This window comes from Selaginella moellendorffii, unplaced genomic scaffold (genome assembly GCF_000143415.4).
Source record: "Selaginella moellendorffii unplaced genomic scaffold, v1.0 SELMOscaffold_63, whole genome shotgun sequence".
In the NCBI taxonomy this organism is placed as follows: Eukaryota; Viridiplantae; Streptophyta; class Lycopodiopsida; order Selaginellales; family Selaginellaceae; genus Selaginella; species Selaginella moellendorffii.
Window position 1 is genome coordinate 273,823 of NW_003314324.1, and position 16,729 is coordinate 290,551.

Below are 16,729 nucleotides of genomic sequence, written 5' to 3' on the forward strand. Positions count from 1 at the left end.
CTCGGTTCTATCGCGATGAGATCCGGATATGGCTGTAGTTGGAGAGGTACTTTCGGTGTATAGAAAACAAGTTTCTCATACGTATCAAGGAGTCCCACGAGGATTAGGTGGTATTTCGCGTCATCGAATCCTGCCCGGGATTTTTTGCTTGAAGAGGTCAATAAATATCGTACGGAAAACAAAAAAAATAAAGGTCTCAAAACTAGATTGTTTATTTCTCTGTGGATAAATAAATTTTATTTAAATGTTAATGTATAATTTATACTCTTTAAATAATCTAGATTTTTTCATTACTTTAATAAAATTATCTACAAAAAACATTGTTCAACGCCTTCCGGGAGCTTCGATCACGGCTGGCCGCTGCTTGGAAATCCAAGTTGGAGCTTGGATCACGGCTCGCCACTGCTGGAAATCCAAATTGGCACGACCACAGGCATTGATCCTCTGCAGTACAGAGACACAGCAATCTACACAGCCACAGCAAATCGCTCGCGTAGAGAGAACCAAACGATGGGGTTTAACAGGAGGCTGAATGTATTTGTATGTTCATTATAAGAGAGCTGACAAAGCCAATCAAAATCAAGTCAAGGAATCAGTTACCAATCACCCCACCTTGTACAGGGAACGAATGCAAGAATCTATCCTTACGTGAGAAAAGCGATCACTGAAACAATGGTTCTAAATAGCACTCCCATCAACATATTAAAACCATGATGAATGAGCAAGAGGAACTAATAGAAACTACTCCAGGCTTGCAGATAAACTCTTCCAGCGAGAAGATGGTGGTCCAAAAGAATGGCACAAGCTTTTCCTGTACACCATAATGTTTGTATGTGCAAGAAGCTCTGGCACTTACAACTCTGGACTTTGATGGTGGTGTGATTGCAGGCTATTTCGTTTTACTGTTTTTCACAAGAGGATATCCCAAAGATATCCTCTTGCAGGTGGGAGTGATGGAGCTATGGAGCGAGGGGCGTGGAGCTAGCAAGCAGTCGCCAGAGTCAAAGGCATGAAAATATCAGCATGGCAACTGACATTGATTACTGGCAAAAGCTGATGACTGGAGTGAGACGAGCTGTCTTAATGAAATGGGCCACTTGGACATTTCGGTTGGCGAGTGGAGTGGACAAACCCTGGAGAAGAGCTTTGGGAGCATGGAGCGTGGAAGAGCAAGGCTTGTTGCATGGAGAATGGAGGTTGGGCTTTATTGGAGTTTGGCTTGGGTAAGGCTTATGGAGTTTGGCTTGGGCTCCGAGAGCGTCAAAACAGTCAATCATCGTATGTAAAAGAGGAAGTGAAGTGAAGAAGAATAAAGGATGCCTCAATGAAGAGTTCCTAGACAAAGTGCTCTAGATCATGTGAACAAGCGGCTTTGAGTATGGAAGCAAGGGAGCATCATCGAGCAACCATGGGTATTCCGTGTCCTCGCTATAAACAGTAGTTTTACCTTAGAGAAAATACCTGTTTTAGGTGTTTTTATGGCGTGCAATTTGTAAAAGGGTGGATTTCACTCACACCATGTGTATGCTTGCTATTGGTCCACATGTATTATGAGTGTGAACAAAACACAGGTATAGAATATTTTGTGAATATCCAATGGTTATGCCCCGGATGGGGCATCATGCCCATAGAAATGACCCATGCTATGTATGGAATGGAGCCATTTATGGCCCATAGACCATTCATCCCATGCATTCTACCAAGTTGTTAATGTTGCAAACCAAATGGACAATCAACTAAATTGCTTATCTAGAGCAGTATGTTCTCACATCTTGCTCTTGGCGTTCATGGCAAAAGAATTGAATTAAGCAAGTGTTGCTTTTGTTCCAACATTTTGTTGATGGGAGCTCACTCCCAGGCTTTTAAATGCCAAGTTGTGAGTGTTTAGTGTTTTTTGGCACACCTCTTTTAACATAGTGTTCATAACAAGCGTAAATGAACTCCATCTAGCTCCATTGCAAAGCCATGGATATATACTATCTAGAGTCATGTCTTTAATGGATCCCATTGAGTTTATCTTTCGTTGCCATTGATTTCCAATGTAGCTCTCTCAACACTTGAGTTTTGTACCATGATGCTTAGAAGATTTGCATATGACTCAAAAGTAGGTTGAAGTTTAACCAACTCGATAAATTGGTGGGGCTCATACTTCAATTGTGTACTATGCAAAGATGCATATTGTTGATATTTGGACCTGGAGTTCTCTCAAGAGGAGCATGCTGAAAGAGATTTGAGAATGTGGAAGTTGCAATTGCATGTAGTAACATTCAAGATAACAATAGACACTTTCAACATTTTCCAATTATAATTGTTTCAAATTGGACCTAGAGTTCTCTCAAGAGGAGCATGCTGAAGGAGATTTGAGAATATGGAAGTTGCAATTGCATGTAGTAACATTTAGGTGAGAAGAGCAATGACAATGGACACTTCCAATATTTTCCAATCATAACCGTTTCAAATTTTGAAATTTGTGAAAAGGGTTTCCAAGCATGGGGCAAAACTATCTAATGTATGCCATGCGCTGCAGCCGAAGAACTAGAGTTTTCAGGGATTGAAAGCTCGTACTTTGTAACAGTTTCCTATATGGTCTAACCCTTTTGCAATGTTTGAGGTTTCTAGGTTTCCTCCTGGCATGGCAAACTGGAGAGGATTTTATGACTTCTTTGAGGCACAACAATGGATCCAACAGGGGACAGGACCAAGGATTCTATATGATGCCTCCTCCTCTTAAAGCTTAACAATCCCTCTGACAAGGCAGCCCAAGACAACTTCTAATGTTGTGTCAATCACTAAGGGGAAAGGTCCTACTGAAGAAAGCGACAGCGAGGGATATGTTACTGCTCGAGATGCAAGCAAGGACAAGTTCACAGACCTAGAGGGTGATTTTGGTTCTACCATGAAACAGGTTGAGAATTCCTCAAGCGAGGATGGGCATCATGTAGCACCCAAGCTCGATAGTTTTGACTCAGAACCTAAATTGGGAGTTGCTTTGGAAGCTATAGTGATTACCCTTAGTGAGGCAAGCATAAGCCAAAAGGGTACCAAGGGCTGCAAGTGCCTATAATAGGCATTTGTGGAATATTTTGAATATTTTTACCTTTAACTTTGCCAATGAACTGGAAAGAGTCTCTTTCGAAGTGTGAAACATATTTCAAGACAATTATCTATTTTTATTGTGAAAGTGTTTACATTACTTCTACAACATCAGCCCAATCCATACAAGCTCTATGGATTTTGGAGTGCCCGGTGGATCTTGTGTTTGGTCCACTCCTTTGACGGGTATGTTAAAGGGAAGAAAACTTCTCGTGTACATGTGGAGAACTTGAGAAATCGAGTACATGATGTACTCTGTCTCTCAACTTGGATCCAAATAGGCTCTCTCAGTCGGAACTCTAGAGAATCAACCGCAAAGTGATGGAACTTGGATAACTCTTTTGGGCTCATATCTATAAAATGTTCAAATATACAAGAGTTTTAGTTGTTTGTGAAAGTAAATAGTTACCTCGAATGATGTCCACAATCTAACTGCGGAAGTTCTCTCCAAAGTCTTGATCAAAGATCAGGCAGTTGATGAACTCCACGGGAGGAATGATCGTCCTTACCCAAAAGACCTATAACAAAGCATCTGTCCCAATGAGTGAAAGCCCACCTAGCAATGCTGGACTCTTGTAAGGCCTCTGACGAGCTTCCATGTGCATTGAGTGTTGGAAGCCATCTCGGAGTAAGTCTCCCACTACGTTTGGCTTAATGAATAAATAATGCCAAACCATCGCAGCCACGCATGCCTCCACAGCCTGCTCATAACCTTCACCAAGTTCGGTGAGTCTAGACTCAAGCACCGCATTGTAGTCAGTAATTGCAGGGTTCTCTAGGATGGAATCCACAGACTTGTGCCGATCACCCTCCTCTTTTAGGCTTGATGCACCTTGCAATTGGTTGAGTGCATTCCAAATATGCGGCGCGCATGCCTTGAGATCCATCTCATATAGTCCTCCTCGGGCAAGTCGTCGGTCATCTTTGTTTGGAACCTCTCCAACTGCAATTGCCAATGTTGCAATTGTACACCCGCAAGATACCTGTGCATTACATTCGAACACTTGGAATAGCAACCATCCCACAAAGATAGCTTGTGCATATAGAAATGAGGAGCATATAAAACTTGTGCTTTAAACTTAACTTACCACATCCCGCTCTTCTTGTCGCAACATCCTAGGATGCACTGGCATCCTGGGATGCCAATATGTGGCTCCTTCCCTAAGCACAAATAGTCCATGCATCTATAACACAAAGTTACTTTAGTGAGCCAAGTGAAAATTAGACTTACCAATCCTGGAATCTGGCGAACAGCCTCCCTAATGGCTTTTGCATGTGGCCCACCTACATCTATTGTGGATTCCTCCCATACCAAAGCTCCTCCAATCTCATACTCATAGACCACTTTGTAATTCGGTATGCGGAGATTAGTATTGAAGGCGAATTGGAAACAACTAAATTCATTGTTTGGTGCAATCTAGAAGGACAAGTGAGGTAACTCCAATTCATAGGAAATCCATTGCTTACCAGAATGCGAAACAGCCTCAAACGTGTATGAGCAAGTCTATATGGCCGAAGCATGGCCTTCTCGATGCAAAAACAAGAGAACTTACAATACAGTGTTTCAGCAGTGTCAGATAGTTCTCTCCATTGTTGTGCAACTGCCCAATTCCTACGTAGGTCCCTGCACAAAACCATAAGATGGTACTAAGTGCTAAGAAATAGATACACATACTTCTTCTCAATGAACCATGCTATTGTGGACTCAAGAATTGAAGGAGGCACATTAATACTTACTTCAGCAAGGAGTTGTTAGATTGTGTTGTCACAAAACACATCCTCGTACTGTGCTTCTGAAAGGCCAAGCTTAAGGAGAACACTCTCCCAATCTTGCCAATGAGGCATGGCTTGGTTGAAAAGCACGCGCCGCAGAAATATTTCACCGCCAACCCAATGGAATTCAAAGTGTCTAGCAATAGCGTCTAGCATCTCCTCATCACTTGTGCTCTCCACGCCAAAGCAACCAAGAAGCTTGTGTTTCAGCCACTGCACCTATGAGAGAACTTTAGCATCCCCCTGTGCCCTCACCTCAAGGGTTGTGGTGGTATCCTATAAGGTAGAAACCTCCTCATGCTGCAGCATGATGAAGTTAGCACTATCCTGAGTGGTTAACTAAACAGCTTCATTAAATGCATTGGTGGCATCAATCCATCTTTGTTGACGCTCCAACAATCTACATGCAAACATTAGTTCAATTTTGAATGGCACAATTTTCAATTATCTTACTCTACTGTAGAAAAGTTGTTAAGCAACTCCATAAGAGTAAACGGAGTGGAGCTACTTCCCTCTAGAAAGGGGGGTGGAGGCACACCATGGTCTTCAAGGCCTCTACCATCACTGTCATACACTACCATTGGCTTATCTACACTTAGAAATTAGAAAATGAAAAAAATATTTATTTATGTTAATGTTTCTTACTGGTCGCATGGCCTGGAGCCACTATCTCTGGTGACAAGGATGTCTCCGGAGATCCTTGGTGTGGTTCATCCCCACCATCACCTTGTTCTTCGACTCCGCTAATGTCCATATTGTCTTATGTGGGGAGAGTTTCTTTTGGTAATAGAAGAATGTCCTCTTCATCCGCAAAGTCTTCTTCTTCATTATTCTCGTAAGGGTTTAGTTCCTATGTGGTTGGCCTTGGATCATCATTTGCAGTCAAGGTATTTGTTGCAGCTACAACTGCAAAGACCACAACATATATTTGTGAGGAGGGAACTTAAGAAAAAAAATGACTTACATTCACAAACATCCTTCTCCTCGAGTGCTCAGGCTTGCTTTTGATAACTTAGGCAATGTTTGTCAGTAAGATGCTCCATAACATTGTATAGGTATATTACTATTGCCTGATTGTCATTGGCCTTGTTTGCTATAGCTCCCCATGATGTCTCCCCATGATGTTTGAGGAGGCCAGTAGCAAGGCCGAATAGAGCTGAGGCCAAATTTTGCAGACTCGGCATAGGCCTCACCACCATTGGACTTCCTTGCAAGCTAGATAAATGCTCCTGGGTTGGTCATGGATGAAGGTTGGATTCCTGAGGCTTGGAGTGATAGTAGAATCACATGTTGGGCTGTGCCGGGTTGGAAAGGAATACTGGAGTATAAGCCACCCCATATGAGACACTCTGGGAGGCCCACTGCCAGCTCGTCAAGTTCTGTCACCTTCACAGATGGCTCTCTTTTCCGCCCATACAAGTGTACATGACAAGTCTTCAGGATTGCAATCCACTTGGTGACAAGAACTGTGGTGAACGGCCGAGGGACCAAGGGTGTTGTAGACGACATCCCACCAATGACTTTGGATCAACTGCCACGACGTCCACGACGACAAGATAAGGACTGCCAATTGTTATCGGCATAGGTGTGCACTGCAGCCACAAGTGGTGAGAGAGTCTAGCACAGTGAAACAAAAATGAGTTAAACAAATCCAAAGAAGAAAAAAATGAAGAGTGCATGGGGTCATGTTATACCTGTGGCTTACATGGCAGCCCACCTTGAGGGTCAGCTTGAACATATCTGGATGTCGAAGCTCCACTAGATGATGATGTCGATCCTTGGGAGTAGTTGTGGAATGCTGATGGGGAACTATAAGCTCGCTAGTGTGGCGGCATTGTCAACTCACCCTATGCAGAAAAACACATGGAAAAAAAAATGGGTACAAATGAAAAATTTACCAAGCTAGACTGCTTGTTGCTTCATGAGGTAGATGGCCAGGTACTGGCACTTGTACCGGTAGATGGAGTTGTGAGAGTTGTAGCAGTTAGTGGAGTTGCGGGGCTGGTAGCAGTGGCACTATATAGGGTTTCGTGAGCACGTCCTGTAGTTGGTGTTGGTGGCAGCGTTCCAGATTGGACAACACCGTGGGCATGAGACGTCCGGACTTGCTCATTTGGAATGCTCAGGCTGCTACTTTCCAAGGAAGGCGAGGACAATGAAACATGCTGAAGGTTCTGCATATGTTGCAATGTATGCAATGTTAGGCGGCACTCTGCTTGCTCAAATGTAGTCAGGAGCTGTGGATGGGATGTTGTTGGAGTTGATGTCCCTGCTGCGGAGCTTGGAAAATCAAGTGGCTAGCATGTGTCTTGTGGGATTGTTGGCTGTACCGATTGTGGAACATCGAGTGCTTAGCTGCGTGCTTGTGAGGTGTTTCCTGCATAGTATCTACTACTGTTGAGGCGTGCAGCATTCTTGCTTCGAGCCTAGAAACCACAAAGGACTAGTTATGCAAACCTGATCGAGGAGAAGCTACCCACCATCACAGCTGTGGTGCTCTCGCTTGGGGGTGGTCCTGCAATCGGGGGAGTGTGCACTAGAAGCCTTGCCTCTGGTTAGATGACACGAATCGATTGGAAGAACGAACGAACCATCGACAAAATCATGTCATAAAATGAAATTGCCCCATATCCAAGGCACAATTAATATGGGTGGGACTGGGTGAAAACCCTAATCCCAAACATGGGAACCCTAAAATTGAACAAATCAGGAATTGAATTTAAATTTGAAATGTACACTAAAGAACACTCAATTTTTTTCGAGTATGGCCAAGTATAATTTTTCCAAAGCTCGTCGCTTCACTGGTGTTGCTGTAGGCAAGGCACTCTCGATGTAAAGTGGTAGATCTACACCCGCAACATCAGCCATTGCACATTCCATTGTTAGATCCAAATGAAGTAGATATTGCTCGTCTAAGTTGAGTCCCTCCCGATGCATAAAAAATGCCTAGTTTCGAACAGTGCCAAGAGCCTGTAAGGTAGCCAAGCACAATAAAATAGATTTAAAGAAATTGTTGTATTCTTGCTCTAAAAATTACCTCTGACAAAGTTGCACCTTCCAGATTAGAGAGAAATAGTCCCGGAAGGTCTTCAATATCTTTTCCACCAATAGTCAGCATAATCCTACAAAAGCACATTTTATCAGAAATTCTGTAACATTACTAAAATTGTTACTCAAGCTCTCATTCCATCGGTTGAAATAAGTTTGCAAGAACATGAGATGGTCTGAAGTAATCACCACATCGATACGGACGGACCTCATGGAGGTTCTAGGTTGCAACCCAGTATGAAATATCCTTCTTGAGGTACAGAGCAAAGACACAATGTAGACTCTGGTTGTGCCATAGATTAGATACATCGAGAATTCCTATATCTTCCATAGACTCAAAAAAGTGCTTATAAAACCCGCACTCAAAGAGCTCTCTCCACAAATGCTCTATGTGCTGTAAAACAAATTTGATTTAGTCCTATGAGTCCTTATTTGGAAAAACTCTAACACTGTGAGTACCTAATTACGTGTTGATGTCCCACGTATGAAGCTCTTAGCTTCAAGACCCTAACAGTGGATCATGTCCTTCTCAGCCTCATTGTGCTCTGGAGCATTGTCACTCCAGATGCACTTGGGCCTTCTAAATCGACGAATAGCTTGTGCATATGTGTTAAATATTGCATAGGATTATTTGGAGGTAGCTAGCTCACAAGCTACAATATAATGAGTTGCCCCACAAATAATGGCATGTACATAGAAACCATAGCTTACAAGCTTGCAATATGCTACAATAAACATGTTACCACATGTGCTTACAAAAAAGCAAAAATGAAAGAATACTCACAATTCATATGGCAAAGTGCATAAGCCTCCTTGTTCCTGTAAATCCATCGTCGAATCCTTGTCATGTGCCTTTGTTCCAGTCTACTTGGATTGTGAGTGGCTAAAGCCTCACGAATTTAGCGTCGGCTAAATCGGTATCCTCCAGTTCGATAGCTAGATCGGGAATTGATAATCCCCTAGTTTGTGCCACCTCGATTCATGGCATTGTTAGTTCGAATGTGATGAAGTACCTCTTCGGGTGGTACTTTGTAATATACACCTCTCCAATTTGGATCGACAAGCCGCATGTATTTGTACAGTGTTGGCTTGGAAATTTTAAGATAGCATGCGAGGTAAGCAGTAGTCTTAGTCTCGAGGATCTTCAAGTGCATCCAAGTGCCAAATGTAGCTGGACTACCAAATCCCCTCGATTGCAAAAAATTATAGAAGGCCTAGAAACATGTAAATCATGAATCTAGGAGGCTGGAAACTAAGCAAACCTCTAGGAGAGCATTGTTGTCACTATCCATACTGGAACCACAATCTAAATCACTAAAATTGGATGGAAGGCCATCCACCTCATCTTCCTCCACGTCTTCCAATAAACTTGGAAGAAAAGGTTTCAGTGACACAAATTTGAAGTAAACTAGAGAGGGAACTATACTCATGGTAGGAACTTGAAAGTCCATAAAGAACAATCGAGTAGTAAATCAAAGCCACTTCCAACATTGCCTACAAAAACATTTCAAACCACTCATAGCAAACCAAATTACCTTGCACATCTACTACCAAGAAACATGCCGAATAACAGAGCACTAAAGCAAGGCGCTAAGGCAGGGAAGTGTCTCCTAAACCTTATGACCTGATGAATCCCCATGTCATGGGGTCATGTGGCATCTATGTGTAACACATTGTTCATATTATGGGGACATCATTGACCCATCGGCTAAGATCCATGGGGCATCCATGAGGCATCCAAATGACATTTAATGCTGAACCAATAGAAAACTGCCACATGCACACTGTATTGTGAGTGAAATCTACCACAGTAAAACTCACCTTTTTATGAATTGCATGCCATAGTTTTCAGTGGTGCACTGCCCAAACCCATTCTTCAATAAACATACAGAGATCGAGCAAGGAGAGCTGAACCAAGTAGTCTCATTGAACTAGACAGCAGCACGATCATTTAGTTAAAATCTTGCTGGATTCTGAGAGTGGGAGGAGCAAAATCCGATGCCAGCAGGACGAGGGGGCAGCCCACTACACATGACGTCAGGCGCTTTCTACGCCACTTTCATCTCCTCACATAAGACCCTCATTACCAAGCTAGGAGCCTTCTTCCCCACCAGACCTTGACGAGGATACCAATCATCCCCACCACCAGCCCCTCCTCCACCCATCTTAGTTTCTACTCCTACAAGAATGAGTGGTGCTGGTGGATCCGGAGGTGGACCACCACTGCCGCCGCCGCCAATTCCTCCTCTGCCAGGAAGGCATTTTACATGCATGAGGTATCCTTCTTTCTCGCCCATCGCAGGCAATGATACAGACGCACATCTCAATTCCTTTGAGACTGTTGGCATCGCCAACCAAGAAGAGCTGATTGCCTTTGGTTCTTCTCTGCTACACTCCAAGATGCTGCTCTGGAGTGGTATTTCCAAGTTCAGTGTTCTGCACCAGCCAGTATTGCGACTTGGGACCTGCTTCACTCAGCCTTTCTCGCTGCTTTCTGGCCCATGGGATTCACACAGCAAGTTAGTGAGGAACTTAACTACATTTGATTGTTGCCAAACGAAAGCTTACAAAGTTTTATCATCTGGTTTCTGCGACTAGTTGCTAAAAAGGACCCTCCTCCCAGCGAGGACGATCAGGTTCACTTCTTTACGAATGGCCTGCCTCCCAAATTGGCTTTCTTCACGAAGGGCCAGACTCCCACAACACTTGCTGAGGCTATTTTCATGGCTTTCAGTTGGGAGCAAGCCTGCGTGAGCATGGCTCGCTTCCAGCAGCCTTTCTACTCCATTCCTTTAGTGCTTTGTGGTCTTCTAGTGATTCTGCCAACCTTTCCCTCCCTGCAAACATCAGCAGCATCACAAGCACATCCTTCACTCACTGATCCAGCAAGCTTACCTTTTCCTGGAACCATTGATTACTGCCACCTCCAGCAGCATGTACTTCCTGCCATGGCTACTTCCTCTTCAACTCTGCCAAAGTCACAAGAAACCTCCAAAGTATATGATGACTTAGAAACACTCACCAAGAAAATGTCTGAGTTTCAGCTTAACTGGATTTGAGAAGTCCAGACACCACCTCAACCCATTACTGAACGTTAGAATATCTAGTGTATTCATTGCAAGGGATATGGACATTATCTTAACAGATGCCCAAGTCCTACACCAGCTCAAGTTAAATGCTAGCACTGCAGACGAAATAATTACAGATTAGAGCACTGCATGTATAAACCGGTACCTCAGCTCAGCCAGGTCTTTGCATGCCTGCACGTCACATCTACCACATCCAGCCCCAGCTCCTTCAAGATCCATCACCACCTCTGTACCCATTTATGTAGCAGCTCCAGCACAAACAAGTAATGTACCTGGAAGGGGTCAAGCCCCACATCCAATCATCTGCCCTATGGCAAGACGATAGTGATTGAGCGGAGAAGCACTACTGGAAGCAACACTATTATCTTGAAAAATCACCAAGGTTGGTTTTCTATCGTGCGAGGGATTTACTTCTTTTGTATTGTGTATTCCAGGTAGCCATATCACTCCCAAGTGTCTGAATGCATGAGCACTAGTTGAGTACCAGCCCATCTGCAGCATTTGTAACATGCAAGGTCTCCATGCCCAAGACAACTACCCTCACTGTCTTCGTCGTGATCAAGGCAGCCAAGGCAATCCTCCATGACATTCCACTGCTCCAAAAACTAACCCGGTGATTGACACACAAGTCGTCCAGCCCTGCTATGGCATGATTCCTGCCCTCGCCATGGCCCATGTGGCTCAAACTGCACACGCAATGGCCCTACAACTACTCAAACGTCAAGCTGCAAAACCATAGCCCACCCATACGGCTCCTGCCTTTGTTCCAAGCGTGTACCCTAATGCAGCAGTTACTCCAATCCAGTTTGAAGCACTTCTCTCTCCGCCCTCGCCCTCGTGAGACCAGGGATCAAGAGGATAGCACCGACAAGAAAAAGAAATATCGCCATGTTCTCAATCTGGAGACACGTCGGTACGATATTTTGGGGGATCTGGAGCACCAAAAGCCACAAATTTCTTTTAGCCAGCATCTACATGCTGCTCCAGAGCTCTGCAAGGTAGTTTCCTCTGCTCACTGTGGGCATCGAGAAATTGTTGTGAACAGCGTGTGGCCCCTCTTTGTCAACATGTCTGCTCCCACAATTAATGTGGACATTCGTGGCCATCCACTAAGCAGCCTAGCAGATGTCACCTTACTTGCCAATTAAATAGTGTGTTGTTCTCCTTCTCTGCCAATATTGACTGGAGCAGGCTGATCAAGAATAGCATGATCTGAAGTCTGGAAAGAACAACATGGTTGATGTAATTGGTAGGTAAAGTGAGATCTGGTAAGCAACTATAAGGTGGGCTGCTTACATGAAATGTCCACATTAATTGTGGGAGCAGACATGTCGATGACAAGGGGCCATGCACTGTTCAGAACAATTTCTCAATGCCTATGGAGAGCAGAGGAAACCACCTTGTGGAGCTCTGGAGCGGCATGTAAAAGTTGGCTAAAAGAAATTTGTGGCTTTTGGTGCTCCAGATCCCCCAAAATGTCGTACAGACGTGTTTCCAGATTGAGAATATAGTAATATTTCTTTTTCTTGTCGGTGCTAACCGAATCCCCTTGATCCCTAGGTGAAGCGCAGTGGGATGAGGTGGCATTTCCAGAATTAGGGTCTCGTGAGGGGGGAGAGGGAACCGCTTCAAACTGGATTGCAAATCTTGGAGTAACTGCCGCATTAGGGTACGCACTTGGAACAAAGGCAGGAACAGCATGGGTGGGCTGTGCTTTTGCAGCTAGATGCCATGCTTGGCATTTGAGTAGCTGTAGGGAGGAACTGGGTGCAGTTTGAGCCGCATGGGCCACGGCAAGGGCAGGAATCGTGCTATAGCAGGGCTGGACGACTTACTGTGTCGATTACTGGGTTATTTTTTGGAGCAGATGAGATGGTGAGGCAGTTGTCTTGGGCATGGAGACCTTGCATGTTACAGATGCCGCAGATGGGCTGGTACTCAATTGGTGCTTATGCATTCGGATACTCTGGGAGTGATATGGCCAGGCTGTTGGCAACAAAAGCAGATGATTGGACATCGAGCTTGACCCCTTCCAGGTCCATTACTCGTTCGTGCTGGAGCTGCTGCATAAATGGGTACTAGATCGGGTGTATAACCTTGTAGAACCAGAGGTGGCGATAGATCTTGAAGGAGCTGGGGCTGGACGTGGTAGCTGGGACATGCAGGCATGTGAGGAGCTGGCTGAGCCGAGGTACCGGGTTTATACATGTAGTGCTCTGACCTGTTATTATTTCGTCTACAGTGCTGGCACTTAACTCAAGCTGGTGCAAGACTTGGGCATTTGCTGGGATAATGTCCATATCCCTTGCAACAAGTACACCAGATATTCTCACGTTCAGTAATGGGTTGAGGCGGTGTCTAAACTCCTCGAATCCAGTTAAGCTGAAGCTCGGACATTTTTTTGGTGAGTGTTTTCAAGTCATCACATACTTTGGAGATTTTTTGTGACTGTGGCAGAGTTGAGAGGAAGTAGCCACGGCAGGAAGTACATGTTGCTAGAGGCAGCTGTAATCGACGGTTCCAGGAAAAAATAAACTCACTAAATCAGTAAGCAAAGGATAACAAAGCAAAGCCAAAGAAAACTCCTGTGACGCTGGCTGATGACGCTGTGACGCTGCTGATGTTTGCAGGGAGGAAAGGTTGGCGGAATCACTGGAGGACCACCAAGCACTGAAGGAACAGAGTAGAAAGGCTGTTGGAAGTGAGCCATACTCACGTGGGCTTGCTCCCGACTGGAAGCTGTGGAAATAGCCTCAGCAAGTGTTGTGGGAGTCTGGCCCTTCGTGAAGAAAGCCAATTCGGGAGGCAGGCTGTTCATGAAGAAGCAAACCTGATCATCCTTGCTGGGAGGAGGGTCCTTTTTAGCAACTAGTCACTGAAACCGGATGATAAAACTTTGTAAGCTTTCGTTTGGCAGCAATCGAATGTAGTTAAGTTCCTCACTAACTTGCTGTGCGAATCCCACAGGCCAAAAAGCAGTGAGAAAGGCTGATCGAAGCAGGTCCCAGGTCGCAATACTGGCTGGTGCAGAATGCTGGGCTTGGAGATACCACTCCAGAGCAGCGTCTTGGAGTAGCAGGGAAGAACCAAAGGCGATTGGCTTCATCGGCTTCTTGGTTGGTGATGCCAACAGTCTCAAAGGAATTGAGATGTGTGTCCACATCATTGCCCGCAATGGGCGAAAGAAGGATACCTCATGTGTGTAAAACGCCTTCCTGGCAGAGGAGGCATTGGCAGGGGCAGCGGTGGTGGTCCACCTCTGGATCCGCCAGTGCCACTCATTCTTGGAGGAGTAGAAACTGAGATGGGTGGAGGAGGGGCTGGTGATGGGGACGATTGGTACTCGTCCCAAGCTTCCTCATCAAGGTCTGGTGGGGAAGAAGGCTCCTTGCCTGGTGATGAGGGTCTTACACGAGGAGACGAAAGTGGCGTAGAAAGCGTCGTGCGTAGCAGGCTGCCCGTTTGTCCTGCTGGCCTCGGATTTGCTCCTCCCGCTCTCAGAATCCAACAAGATTTTAACTAAACGATGGTGCTGCTGTCTAGTCCCAATTGTTCAATGACACTACTTGATTCGGCTGTCCTTGCTCAGACTCTGTAGGTTTATTGAAGAATGGGCAGTGCACCACCCTGGAACACTTAGCGGTAGGCTTATCACCAAGAAAGTTAATTTACTAACAAAAGTTTGAGCAAAAAGGTGGCAAGGGAATCTTACTACCAATAATCTCCGCAAGAGCAGCTCCCATCTCGATCGAAGTGGTGGAAGCGGCTGGTGTCCCTCACCACGATCCGCCGCTGGGAGATCTTCGCCATGAGCTTCAAAGCAGTGTGGCAATCGCAGCACACTCTCAGGTTCTTCATCACCCGGATAGTTTCCCGCGAGCACGGCTCCTCGATCAGAGCCAGCGCCACCGCCATCCTCTCGCTGTGGAGCTTGAGCGCCTCGCTCGCCACCTCCGCATCCGCCGCGTATCCCTCCTCGCGCATCAGCTCATGGATCCTCTCCAGCTCCGCGCGGATCTCCTCGTTTCTCGGGTGGCTCGAATCGCTGGCGGCGAAGCGGTGGAGGCTCCTTCCAATCTCCACGCAGCTCAATCCCGCGAGCTTGCTCAGCCCCCTCTCGCGGATCACGTCGCGGATCCTGGCGGCGTCGCTGGCCCGCCCGGCGGCGGAGTACATCCCAGCCAGCGCCACCAGCGGCGCCGCCGAGCGCTCCGGGTCGAGCTCCGCCACCCGCGCCGACGCCAGCTCCGCGAACTCCAGGCGGCGATGGGTCCTGGCGCCTGCCAGCAGCGCGCCCCAGGCGATCGAGTCGGGCAGGAACGGCATCGTCTCGATGAGATCCCGCGCGTTTTGGAGCTGCCCGGCTCGCGAGAAGAGATCCACCATGGCGGAGAAGTGGTCGCGCCACGGGGCGATTCCAAAGTCCGCCACCATCGCCATGAAGCAGCGCACGCCCTCCTCCACAATCCCAATGTGGCTGCACGCGTTGAGCACGCTCACGAAGGCGATGGCGTCGGGGTGATGCCCCTCGGCCATCATAGCCCGGAAGAGCTCAAGAGCTCGCTGGCCATACCCCGAGTGGGCATACGCCGCCACCATCGCCGTCCACGAGACGAGATCACGCTCCGGGAAGCCCGAGAAGAGTACCAAACTCTGCTCGATCCGCCCGGACTGCGCCATCGCCACCAGCAGCGTGTTGAAGCTCGCGACGCCCCAGGCGGGCATCCGATCGAAGAGTCTCTTGGCGCCACGGAGACTCAGCCCCTGCGCAAACCCGCCCAGCATCGTCGTCCAGGCCACCAGATTCCTCTCGGGCATCGCCAAGAACACGCGCTTCGCTCGATCCAGATCTCCGCCCGCCACTGCCGCTGTGATCGCGATGCTCTCCGCCACCACTCCCCGCTGGGGGATCTTCAAAAACAAGCTCCAAGCATCCGCCATCTCGCCGCACTCCACGAATCCCTGGAGCATTGTCACCCATGCCATGGAGTTCCTCCCCAGCGGCATGGAATCGAAGAGCTTCTTCGCGCCACGCAAGTGCCCGGCTTGGGAATACGCTTGGATCATTGCGGTGTAAGCCACAACGCCCGGATCGATCATCTCATCGAACAATATCTTGGCCTCTGTGAGTTTCCCGTGCCTCGCGTAGCCCGTGACGATCGCGTTCCACGTTACGCTGTCCCGGTTCTCCATCCGATCGAACAAAGCTCTCGCAAGATCCAGATGCCCGGTTCTGGCATATGCTGCGATCATCGTGTTCCAGCCCACGGAATTCCCGTTTCCAATCTTCGCAAAGACGCGCTCCATCTCTTCGATGCCATCGCTCTGCGCGTAGGCCCTGAGCATGAGATTGTGAGAGAAGCTGTTCTTGGCGGCGATGCCATCGAAGATCCGGCGCGCCTGATCGACGCGGCCGCACTTGGCGTACATCTGGATGAGGAGATTGGCGAGGTAAGTGCTGTGGCGGTGGGAGCCGCTGGCCGAGATCTCTCGCTCCAGCTCCTGGCCGCGGGGAAGATCTCTGGGGCTCTGGCATGATCGCAGGAGGAACCCAAGACGATCTTCCTCGTCCAGGCCAATGCTCCGCGATGGCGGATCCGGCGGCGCGTCTGGAGTAGCTCTTGGCGATCGCTTTCGTGCTCCTCGCGAGCGGCGGAAGAGAAGCCTCATCTATCTCTCTCCATTTTCGCGCGAGCAAGAAAAAGCATATGCTTGACCATAAAACG

General features: G+C 47.1%; 1 protein-coding gene and 2 long non-coding RNA genes across 4 annotated transcripts; 1 reads left to right on the plus strand and 2 right to left on the minus strand.

The window, feature by feature from the left end:
• Window positions 1–11,002: 11,002 nt before the first annotated feature.
• Window positions 11,003–12,062, minus strand: LOC112351612. The gene is made up of 2 exons (XR_002994187.1): window positions 11,149–12,062; window positions 11,003–11,098 (listed from the first exon to the last, which is right to left on the minus strand). It is a non-coding gene; the product is annotated as an uncharacterized LOC112351612 (long non-coding RNA).
• Window positions 12,063–12,876: 814 nt separating this feature from the next.
• LOC112351609 lies at window positions 12,877–13,949 on the plus strand. 2 transcript variants are annotated; one of them, XR_002994185.1, is made up of 3 exons: window positions 12,877–13,194; window positions 13,246–13,407; window positions 13,461–13,949. It is a non-coding gene; the product is annotated as an uncharacterized LOC112351609 (long non-coding RNA). The 2 variants fall into 2 exon arrangements; XR_002994184.1 differs by having other exon boundaries at window positions 13,246–13,949.
• A 765-nt stretch (window positions 13,950–14,714) lies between these two features.
• LOC112351573 (pentatricopeptide repeat-containing protein At4g02750-like) lies at window positions 14,715–16,673 on the minus strand. Its single transcript, XM_024689682.1, has one exon. The coding sequence runs from the start codon at window positions 16,671–16,673 to the stop codon at window positions 14,715–14,717; it is 1,959 nt and encodes a 652-aa protein (XP_024545450.1).
• Window positions 16,674–16,729: the final 56 nt, after the last annotated feature.

Coding starts and splice junctions, on each gene's coding strand:
- LOC112351573 (XM_024689682.1), bottom strand. CDS start 16,673: ATGAGGCTTCTCTTCCGCCGCTCGCGAGGAGCACGAAAGCGATCGCCA.